This window comes from Lacerta agilis, chromosome Z (assembly GCF_009819535.1).
Source record: "Lacerta agilis isolate rLacAgi1 chromosome Z, rLacAgi1.pri, whole genome shotgun sequence".
Classification (NCBI taxonomy): domain Eukaryota; kingdom Metazoa; phylum Chordata; class Lepidosauria; order Squamata; family Lacertidae; genus Lacerta; species Lacerta agilis.
Window position 1 is genome coordinate 10,861,685 of NC_046331.1, and position 12,020 is coordinate 10,873,704.

The 12,020-nt window shown below is 44.0% G+C and overlaps 1 protein-coding gene across 4 annotated transcripts in view; it reads left to right on the top strand.

The window, feature by feature from the left end:
* The window catches only part of MAPKAP1 (MAPK associated protein 1), a 181,779-nt gene that overhangs the window by 143,298 nt on the left and 26,461 nt on the right, over positions 1–12,020 (top strand). For all 4 annotated transcript variants that reach the window (XM_033137517.1, XM_033137518.1, XM_033137519.1 and 1 more), the window contains one exon: positions 10,067–10,204. In XM_033137517.1, coding sequence (XP_032993408.1) covers positions 10,067–10,204 — 138 coding nt within the window. The remainder of the gene's footprint in view (positions 1–10,066; positions 10,205–12,020) is intronic.

Genomic DNA, 12,020 nt, shown 5'->3' on the forward strand with positions numbered 1-12,020 from the left:
GTGAGCCTTGAAAGTAGGAGAGCAAACAGCTCAAAGACAGAGGGCCCGTAGCAGCACCCATAGGAGAGATGATGAGATTGACGAATGAGGAAGTGGGGGAGACGGGTTGGATATTCACTCAGGACAATGCCATTATCCAAGAGGCTGGGTTCTGCAGCCTCTCTCTGTAAATATTGAATTAAAAAAGGACGGTAATAAACCTTCCCTTGTCTTTATACTTTCCTGGGCAACCAGCCGGGAGCTGCTGACAGCATCCTGACAATACCTGCTACTGTGTAATCCAGGGATAGCTAATATGGTGCCATCCAAATGTTAGACTACAGCTCCCATCAGCCCCAGCCAGCATGACTGCTGGTGAGGAATGATGGGAGCTGTAGTCTAACAACACCTACGAACGTAAGAAGAGCCTACTGGATCAGCCAGTGTTCCATCTAGTGCAGCATCCTGTTTTCACAGCGGCCAGCCAGATACCCATGAGCAGGGGTCAGCAAACTTTTTCAGCAGGGGGCCAGTCCCCTGTCCCTCAGACCTTGTGGGGGGCCGGACTATATTTTGAAAAAAAAAATGAACGAATTCCTATGCCCCACAAATAACCCAGAGATGCATTTTAAACAAAAGGACACATTCTACTCATGTAAAAACATGCTGATTCCTGGACCGTCCACGGGCCAGATTTAGAAGGCGATTGGGCCACATCCGGCCCCCAGGCCTTAGTTTGGGGACCCCATGAGAAACCTGCAAGCAGGATTCAAACACACGAGCACTCTCCCCTCCAGCAGTTTCCAGGAGCTAATATTGAGAAGCATTATTGTCTCCAACAGTTGATGCAGAGCATAGCCATCATGGCTCATAGCCATTGATAGTCTTCTCCTCCATGAATTTTTCCAGTCCTCTTTTAAAGCCATTCAAATTGGTGACCATCACTGCCTCCTGTGAGAGTGAGTTCCCACAGTTTCGCTATGTTCTGTGTGAAGTACTTTTATCTGTCCTGAATCTTCCAGCATTCAGCTTCACAAGATGTCCACTGGAGGGCACCACATTGGCAACCCCTGGTGTAGTCCCTACACCCAAATGGTGCTAGGATGGTATTCCCTGCTCTCATTTCCCTTTCATGCTGAACTCTGACCTCAGATGGGGGAGAGGGGTGGAATGGGAGGGTGCAAAGGAAAAGGCTGGACTGAATTTTCAGGAGTCCTGGTTTTCTGGGTGAAATTTTGTGTTGAAAATGCAATGGAAAAAACACAAGTGGTCTGATTGTCATTTCAATCCAAACAATTTGCATTAAGTCAGATTGCAGAATTTCCCAGTGCAGAATTACGAGTTATTTGAGCTTCTTTTTAAGCCCAGTGTGCACCCAACCCTGATGAGAGCTTAACCATTGGCCCTTTGCAGCCTTCAGGTCTCAAGCACATGTGTGTTTGTTTACAAGAGCCAGGCAGTAAGATGTTTTATTTCCCGGAAAGTTACATCCACTCTGAGACTCCCCACACACACATCTTTTCTGCTCTTTTTTTGTGTTCGCGTGCATCTGCGCGCGCATGTGTTTATTGCACTGTCTTGTTAAGGAAGGATTTATATGCTGGTGCTGACTGACCTGTGTTTTCTGCTCTTGAGCAAACTATCTAGGAGTGATAGTTTCCTTCCAGGGAAGTTTGACTCACTTGTATCTGGAAGCTGTCAGAAATAAGAGCTTGAAAAGGTCATGACAGATCACTAAAGATAAATGGTGAACGCAGAGAGGCTGTTACTGGGAAAACAAATGGCTTTTGTGTCTTTTGGAATGAAGGGACAAACTTTGCCTAGAGTCCTGGTGCGACCATCGCATGTTTTCTCTCCACCCCCCTACACGCAAATTCGTAAATCCCTCATGTATTTAAAAACCAGTCTGGTGTGGTCGCTAGAGTTTCAGACTAGGACCTGGGACACCAGGGTTCAAATCCCCACTTGGCCATGAAGCTCACTGAGGGTGACCTTGGGATTGGTCACTGCCTCTCAGCCTAACCTACCTCACAGGGTTCCTATCAGGATAAAATGGGAAGTGGGAGGAAAGCATGCACGGCACCTTGAGCTCCTCGGAGGAAAAAAGGTGGGATGCAAATGCAGTAAATAAGATTTAACCTCATCATTTTAATTTAATCTGGTTTTGTGAAATACATTCAGTTGGCGGAGGCTGCCTAGAGATTACTGCTCCCCTGTACACAACCCCTGCATGCGCCGTGAGAACAGAGAGCTGGCCATCTCCTCTGCACTCTGCCTGCCAATCCGCATAGAAGCAAATGGCCACAACTGGATGGAAACTGGTGCGGTTGTTGTGCTATGGGTTTTTTTAGGTTATAAGAATTGGAGGGGGATCTAGGCATGCAACACACACACACCATTTGCAGCATAAAGTGGAAACAACAGAAGACATTTTTGTTCCAACAAGTTTTCCTAGGTGGACAAACAGGTCTCTGCCACAGGCATCTTCTCTATGCTGGGTTGCAGCAAATGCCAGTTCTTTCTCATAGTAAACACAATGAAGTTAATGGGCTTGACCTACTCCGGCTCATTAACTTCAGGAGGTTGGATGCAACCTCTCAGGGTTTGTTTGTTTTTGTAAAAAAATACTCTGCTTTTATTTTCCACATTGTTTTTAAATCTCTTTGTTGCATTGCCTTGAGACATACAGCATTAGGAGAAGGCAAAAGAGTGGTAGTAGTTGTTGTTGTTGTAACAACAACAACAACAACAACAACAACAGGGTGCATTCAACAAACGTTTACCGATCAGTTTTCCAGCCAGCCCAGAGCTTGCTGCAGGATACTATAAACTGCAAGGGGCTAGAAGCTTCTTCAGTTTTTACCATGGGTAGTCTCAGATTGGAATTCCCAAACTGGAGCCCCATATTCCTTCTCAGCTTGCGTGCATCTCTACATATCTTCCCCCTGTAAGGCAGCTTCCTACACTCTTTTTTATATATTAAAAAAAAACCAAAACCCTAAAAACAATTTATATTGGTTTTTAAACAAATACAATAACATTAACCATTGAACATCCAGCAGTACATCTAGTAGTGTTTGTTCTGTCCATTGACTTTAGACATTAATTCACACATTCAGTGTTCAAACCTATTACTTAACGTAACGTCTCCACTGAGAAGATGCAGCAGGTATAATAAGGACTTGGTTTTGGTCATTAACATAGTTAAAGAAAGGGGCCCCTGTTTCTTGGAAGGTGTCTCTATTCGTTATGCCTTTTAATTGCCCTCACGTGTCTGGTGAGACACTCAGACATTGCTGTATCCCAGATATTGCTTCCTGCATTCTTATTTGAATTGGCCCTTTATTTATAATCCTGAGGACTAGAATCTTACTCCATTTTTACAGGAACTAACATTGCTCAGTGGTAGAGCACCTGCTTTGCATGAACCGTTTACAACATGAGCCTCTGTTCAGGTGCAACTTATCCCAGATCTCATTGGCTCATTCAGCTGAATTACAATGATTGTAATATTTGGGGCAGAAAACCTGCTTTGCATGCAGAGGGTCCTCAGTGCAATCTCTATCAACTCCAGGTAGGGCTGGGAATTTCTCCCGCCTGAAATCATAGCCTTTGCCAGTGAGGTTAGACAGAACGGAGCTAGATGGACCAACCATCTTATTTGGTATGAAGCTGCTTCCTACATTCCTGTGCTGCTATTTTGTTTGTTGTTTGGTTACGACCAGGCGTAAGAAAAATGCTACAGAATTGATCAAACTACACAGGTTTCGGCATAGTGCAAACCCAGCCAAATCCCCCCAAATGCTACAGGATTGATGAAACAATACAGGGGTGTTCGGCATTGTGCAAATGCCCCCCGAAAGGGTGGGGGTGGCAATAAATGATGCAGGGGGAGAGAAAGAGGGGGGTTGGAACAGAATTGACAAAGGATGCGTGGTCCTGCAGATCCATGCCTGAGCAAGGAGGTGCGAGAGATGCGACGATAACGGTTATAATAGATGGGGGTATACAGCAACAATTTGCAGATAAAAATAATAGGAAGTTTAAAGTGCATTTTACATGATAAAGGAAAGATGAAATGGGGCGGGAGAGGGGAGTTTGCTACATCTGAGGTGGCTCTGCAGCCTCTGCCTTCATTCGTGTGTGTGTGTGCGTGTGTGTGTGTGTGTGTGTGGAGTAGCCTCCGTAGGAAAAGATTGATGCAACCAGAAGTGACCTTGGCTTGGAGCAGGAGTCGGTGATGTATGTATGAGCATCTCTCGGCTAAATGGACCCAGATTTGTAGTGCTAATATACATGGAAACCCAGAACCAGACTCAGGATGGCAATAAATCAACAGCCACTTTGGGTGTCATTTCTGGTTTATATTCCACTATTGTTCTATCACTTTAATTCATGTCACTATCATCTGTTCATCTGGAACAGTTTTATATAATTTTCCAGTGGAGTTACCTGACAAATCCTATCAAATTAACATGGGTGCATTAACAATATTGACTCCACTCTGTGCGAATTCTTGGAGTGGCACTGAATGAAATGTTTTGTGTGTGTGTGCGTGCGTTTTTGCTGTTTGCCTTTTATGTTGTTTTTAATAAAGGGAAGAGAAGGCCCACGGGGACTATTTGTATTTGTTTTTTAATCTATTGAAGAAAGAGGATGTATGAGAGAAAAGTATTGTGGTTTGTTTCCATTATAAAGTAGCTGTGCCTTTTCATTCTGCGCCACAGCTGGGCAAAAAAATAGGAAGAAGTTTTTAACGTCAAGCCAACAGCTGCTAGTAATATTTTCACAGGGGAGATATGTAGATTTGTTTATTTGTTTGTTTGTTTGTTGGACAACTGATGCTCAGGCTGCCAAGAGTGAAATGCTCTAATAAGGAAGCTTCTCTCCTGATAGAGAATCCAGCGTCTCCTCTCTCTCTCTCCCCCTTATTAGTTCACACACTACCGGCGTCCTTTTGGGCTCTTGACACTGTGCGTAATTGAAATATGGGATCTGGGATGGGAGGGGTGGGTGCTTGGGTGACAAATTGCACCACTTGATTAATTGAAATGCGCAGTGCCTTTGCTGGCGGGGCTGCTCCCGGCTCGGCTGCAGTGGTCAGGTTCCAAATGAGGGTTACGCTACATTTGGCCGCCCGCAGGAGCTAAGGTTAACACAACACGCGTGGAGGTCACCTGTTTCTCCTGCCTCCGGTTTCTCTTTCATGCCAGCTTGTCATGAGCTGGGTAGGTGCAGCAGAGTGAGCGGCTAAAATGCAATGGTGGCTGCCACCTTGCTCCATCCCTGTAGTGGCGCCCACCTGGTGAGTGGGTTGCAAAACCCATTTGCAGACAGGTCGAAGGAATGCTCCCTGCCTCCCCAAACCAAGAGCAGAGAAAGTCTGCCTTGGGGTGTTTAGCTGTCTCCTATTTGTTTCCACTCAGAGCAGAGCCATTGGAATTAAGGAACCTGAGTTACTCAAGTCCATTAATTTCACTGAGTGTAAACCTGGTGTTGTTCTGGTGGCCTCAGCATTTGAAAGAGAAGAAAATAAGAATCCTGGCCCCTAAGGCTAAGCCTCTGTGGGTTTTTGGGATTTTTAAAAATCCTATCCTCATCTCTCATGTACACTTGCCAGTCACAGTCCAAGACCAATCCTAGCTTTGGATACAAGCCATAGACACTATGAGTCTGCCAATGGGCCCTTAAAACACATGGAATCTGCTGATGCATCTTGTTTGGTACAGGCAACTCCCAATTTATGCAAGGGGGTTACATTCCAAGGCACCGCACGTTTAAGTGAAATCACATACTTTTCCATGTATAAGACTAGGGTTTTTTTTACTTTAAAATAAGGTTTAAAATCTCAGGGCGTCTTATACATGGATAGTGCATGTGCCCATTTTCTAAATCTGGGGTGTCCAAAAGTAGGGGGCGTCTTATACACAGGAAAATGCGGTATATTTTAAACACCAGTGAAAAAGCCTGGAAACACCCTGTTCTGCCGTCGCTCTGAACCACCCCTTTTTGTGACTTTCTGGGTCACTTCTGGGTTTAGCATTTCCCCCCAGTTTAAAATTGCTTATTTGCTTACAGTATTACAAACAAGTCTGCCTGCCTGGATATTTGAATCTGTGGTGTTCATAGCAAGGTTTGGGTACTAATTCCTTGTGTTTCGATATGTGAATATTCCATTTAAATAGGAGGATCTGCTTGTAAATTCACAGTTGTACATTTAAAAAGAACCCACGTGGGTGGCGCTGTGGGTTAAACCACTGAGCCTAGGGCTTGCCGATCAGAAGGTCGGCAGTTCGAATCCCCTCAACGGGGTGAGCTCCCATTGTTTGGTCCCTGCTCCTGCCAACCTAGCAGATCAAAAACACGTCAAAGTGCAAGTAGATAATTAGGTACGTCAGAGTGCAAGTAGATAATTAGGTACCGCTCTGGTTCGCCAGAAGCAGCTTAGTCATGCTGGCCACATGACCTGGAAGCTGTACGCCGGCTCCCTCAGCCAGTAAAGTGAGATGAGCCCCGCAACCCCAGAGTCGTCCGCGACTGGACCTAATGGTCAGGGGTCCCTTTACCTTTACCTTTTGCCATACTTAGCAGATAACTTTGCATGCATCAGACAACCAGCTACAACTTTATGAAAACTCCAGATCAGTCACAGAGTCTACAGTTCCCCAACAAAGGGGGAGGAGCCAAGGAAAAGTGGACTGGTGTGAAAGGCTCCAAGGGCCCTGGTATAGTTCCAACCTTGCCAGGGCAAATCGCTCACTAGGAACTCTCCATGGTGCTGAGACAACAAAGCTGCCTTGTCCTGGGGTGAGCTCCTCTGCAGGGCAGCCATAAAGAGTAGATAACATCAGTATTCCTAATGCTGGAAGACTGCAAAGGGCTGACTGAAGGTGTCTTTTGAAAATCTCTGGAGGAAGTTGTCATACCCAAAGAACAGATTGTTCGTTGCTCCTAAATAGGTACTGCTTTTCTTCTTCTTCATGAGAACTGACTCCAGGAGAGAGTTTGCACATCTAGAACTCATTCTTTAAAAAAGGTAAAGGACCCCTGACAGTTAAGTCCATTCGCGAATGACTCTGGGGTTGCAGCGCTCATCTCGTTTTACTGGCCGAGGGAGCCGGCATTTGTCCGCAGACAGTTTTTCCGGGTCATGTGGCCAGCATGACTAAGCCGCTTCTGGCGAAACCACAGCAGCGCACGGAAACGCCATTTACCTTCCCGCCGGAGCGGTACCTAGAGGCTGGATTCCCCTCAGGCACCTGAAAACAACTGTGTGTGCCATGTACCCAGTCCCATTGCCACGCCAGGGCTTGCACAGCAGACTTCAGAAAGTCACTGCACAGGTTCCTGTCTGCTTATGGTGAGAGGATGAAATAGGATCCAGAAGGGCACTAGGAAGAGGGAGCTTTGAAGGCCCTGATGCACTAGCTCCCGCAACTCCTATGAGGACAGGCTGGGGCTCAGTGGTAGAACATCTGCTTTGCTTGCAGAAGGCCCAGGTTCAATCCCCATCATCTCCAGGTAGGGCTGGGAAAGACCCCTGCCTGAATCGCTGGAGAGCCACTGCCAGTCAGTGTAGCCAGACTGAGCTACATGGACCAGTGGTCTGGCTCATTGTACAACAGCTTCCTATGTTCTTATTTTAATCAGCCCTTTATTTAGAATCATGAGTGCTAGAATCTTACTTTATTTTTTACAGGAAATGCTCTGTGGTAGAGCACCTACTTTCCATGCAGAATGTCCCAGGTTCAATACCCAGCATTCCAAGTGGGTCTGGGAGGGGGCCCGTGCCTGAAACCCTTGAAAGCCTCTAAGAGTCAGTGTAAGCAGTAGTAAGTTAGATGGAACAATTGTCTAAGGCAGTTTCCTATTTTCTCCATGTTGAAAGCTCATACAAATGAGCACTGAAATGAAATTAAAACACTGGCAGTGTTACTGAACTGATTACACAAGATTTGGTGTCAACAAATATGAATGCTAGCTTACCAATCATGGCCATGAATTTAATGCTGTTGACCAATGGTGAAGGCCTCTGTTGTGCACTCCTTCTCAACAGTAAAAAATAAAACTCACTGGGATCAGCATTTTAGTGTGAATTCCCCCTATCAATGCACACATTTGCATGTAATGCAAACTTTTTTTTGCAAAACAATTTCCCTTGATACAATGCACTTATATGCACACCTTCCTCAAGTACATGCTCTTTCATATATATTATTTGGCCAGTGAACTGCACTGCGAAATTCAGAGAAGTGTTTGTTATTATGTTGATGTTGCTGTTGTGTTTTGTTTTTTCTATGGTGTAGAAAACTAATAAAATCTTTTTAAAAAAAACAAAATTCAGAGAAGTGTAAATTTCAAAGGACTTCTGTCTTTGGGGTTGTGCATTGTTTTAGAAAGTCTTGCTTCTTCAGTAGAAATGTAAAATACTAGAAGTTGATCGAATGAATGCTTTTCTTTCCAGTGCATTAGTGAACTGTGGAATCATGTTGATGGGTTTTAAGGTTCACCGTATCCTCCATTTTTAGTTTTGTTTATAGATGCAGTGGGGACATGTCCTTGCTTACCAAGAATTCTCTGTGTGCATGAAGAAGCTATGGATCGGGGCTAGGAAACGGCTGTGTGTTTTCATATGAAGAGCCAGGTTAGGCTCTTGCAGCAAAACACATTAGTTTTGCCTCAAGCCCCTTGATAATTTTGCTATATCTTTTGTGCTGTTTTGGGTTATATTTTCCAGAGATTGTGATTTGGGAGGGGCCAGAAGGAGAGTATTTGTATTTCTTAGACCTTCCTTTCTTCTCCCTTCCTTCCTTTAAAAATGATCTCAGAATAATCACATATATATATATATATATATATATATATATATATATATATATATATATATATATATATATTTATATTTAATCTGAAAGAGAGCTGGGGAAAGAACCTCTCTGCTTTTTCACTCCCCCGCCCCCTTTAGACAAAGAAACAGCTTCCCCTGCATGTTGTTTTTAAATACTCTTTATTCCTTTTGCCTATTTCAGCGTGACCTTGACCTATAACTCATGACCTAAAAATGTAATTACTTTTAAGTCTTCCCCGCACAGCTGCCACTATGAAAAAGTATATAGAGAGGTTTGGTCACTCATGTCAGAGGAGAAACCTTGTAATTGTAAGTTAAGCAATGAGATGCTGTCCATTCTTGCTCCGCACAGCAAGGTTGTTGCTTTCGAGGAGAGGAGGGATGGGGAAACCCATAATAGAATCTGTTATAAATTACCGAGCCTCTCCCAGGGTAGATTAACTTCTTAGTTAGCTCCTTTGGCATCTTGGAGGAAGCAGTGGCTGTTAAGATTTGCTTCCTTTTCTTTCTTTCTTTTTTTCTTTCTTTCTTTCTTTCTTTCTTTCTTTCTTTTTTCTTCATTCACCAGTGAAATCCAAAGGGGTGAAAATACAGTTACTGTGTTATTACTCAACATGCCAGACTGGAGACTTTGTTCAGGAGGCAGCATATTTATATTATATTATATTATATTATATTATATTATATTATATTATATTATTAATACATTTTATTATATTATATAGTTAAGAGTTTCAGGCTTCCTTCCAAGATGTCCTTCTCTCTCTGGGTGAAGTGCAGAAATAAAAAGTGCAGATCAATAATTCATAACATCATAACACCAGTTTCAACAATAGCCAAACTGGCGAGAATGGTAGATTAACCCAACATGTGAAAGCAAATATGCAGCACAGTGGATAAAGAGCAAAACAAAAACCACCCCACAAATAACAGTGCACCTGAACATACATAGGGAAAGGTCAACGCTTGGTTGTAGAGCTGCTGCTTTGCATGCAGAGAGCCCCAGCTTCAGTCCCTGTTGCCTCCAAGTAGGACTAGGGACGTCCCCTGCCAGGCACCCTGGAGAGCTGCTGCCAGTCAGTGTAGACATTACTGAGCTAGGTACACCAATGGTCTGAGTTAGTGTAAGGCAGATTGAAACCAGCAAACACCATGAAGGCCACACACAAACATGGGGGCAGGGAATGTTAAACCTGCTCGCTCAAAACGTTACTGTTGTTTTTGTCTCTGGGCACTCAGGGATTTCGGGAGACAAGGTGGAGGTGGATCCTGTAACGAATCAGAAAGCCAGCACCAAGTTCTGGATTAAACAGAAGCCCATCTCCATCGATTGTGAGCTCCTCTGCACTTGTGACCTTGCAGAAGAAAAGAGCCCAAGTGAGTATCCTGCCTGCCTTCCCTATTTCCTCCTAGCCCCTTCTCACCTCCCTTCCCCTGCCCATCCAACCTATTGTTTTATAGATTATAAATGCCGCATTGATTTCTCAGTCATATAATATGCCTTTTCTTGTAATTGTGATGTTTAGCTCATTTTTAGTCGCTATTTTGTTAATAGTGCTGTATTTTATAGATTGCAACTGTTTTATTGATGATTTGTTAATTATTGTATAGGACTTACGCTGTATTTGTGATGTTCTATTATGTTATTGTTATTTATTGTTTGTAAGCTGCTTTCAGATTCATTTGAATGAAAAGTGGCATAGAAATACAATAAATCATATCAAACCAGCAGTCAAATATCGTCCCCTCAAAGGCTTCCCCATTCCAGCCAAACCCTGCCAGACAAATTCCAGTGTAGCCAATGTCATATAGCAGTTAAAGTGCTGTACTTCAACCTGGGAGACCAGGATTCCAATCCTCCCTCAGCCTTGAAGCTCCCTGGGTGACCTTATGCCAGTCACTGCCTCTCAGCCTCACCTACCTCGCAGGGTTGTTGGGGGGATTAAATGAGAATGAGAAGAAACCTGCACACCCCTTTAGCTCCTTGGATATAAATGCACTGTTGGGGAACCTTTGGCCTATGGACCTAATTATGTCCAGCACAGATTCCCCACACCCACACCCACAACCTATGTCCCCATCTCACACCTGGTGTTGTATACAGCATCAACCACAAGGCCTGTAAAGATGAAGCTGCAAAGGAACACTGCATTTGGCAGCAGAAGCAAAACTCATTTCATTTCTGTAATCATAAATGTGTTCTGATTTAAAGTTGCAGGTAGGTAGCCGTGTTGGTCTGCCATAATAATAATAATAAAAATCCTTCCAGTAGTACCAAGTTTGTTCTTGGTATGAGCTTTCGTGTGCGTGGTATCTGAAGAAGTGTGCATGCACACGAAAGCTCATACCAAGAACAAACTTAGTTGATCTCTAAGGTGCTACTGGAATGATTTTTCATTTGATTTTTTATTTTGTTCCGATTTAAAGTGAATTCAAAATGTGAAACTGGACATGTTCAGGATATGATGATGATGATGGCAAATGTTAATTGTATGCTTCACAACTGAAATAATACAGTTTGGGTATAAGAACGTAAGCAGAGCCTGGTTGCTGGATCAGATCAATGGCCCTTCCAGTCCAGGATCTGTTCTCTCAGTGTCCAGCTAGATTCCCCAAGGAGAAGCCCAAGCACAAGAATACACTCCCCTCCTGTGGTCTTCAGTAACTGGTATTCAGAAGCATTACTGCATCTGTGGCATCAGACCACTAAGTTTAGGGCCTGATACCTAACTGCACCCACGAGCATTCTCCCTCTGGGTCAGATGGTTAGAGTGGGTAAGCAGGCAGCAATGGTAGCAGGGCCAAAGACCTTAATGATCAGCAGAGTATGGGTGTTGGCAAGTGTCCCACAATGCCAACAAACTGATTCCTGCCTGACAATTGGTATGTGCAGACAGGCAGGGTAAGAATTCATTTATCCAGTGGACTCAGTTGCCGTTCTGTGCCAGCACCCTTATGTTATTATGCAGTTGAAGGCAGAATATACTAACCTAACAAATCCCCCCCAAATGTGCTCAGTCAAGTGAATTTAGACAGGTTTTGCCAACACAGTACCCGTGGGCACCAGTGTGCAGCTACTGCCTCTTGTGGCACCCACAAAAAGTCTCAGTAAAATTCCCCTCAAATATCCACAGTGAGATATTGTTTGCTCTTTCTGCTCTGTTCCTGTTCACTCTGACTCAGCCTCTTCTGT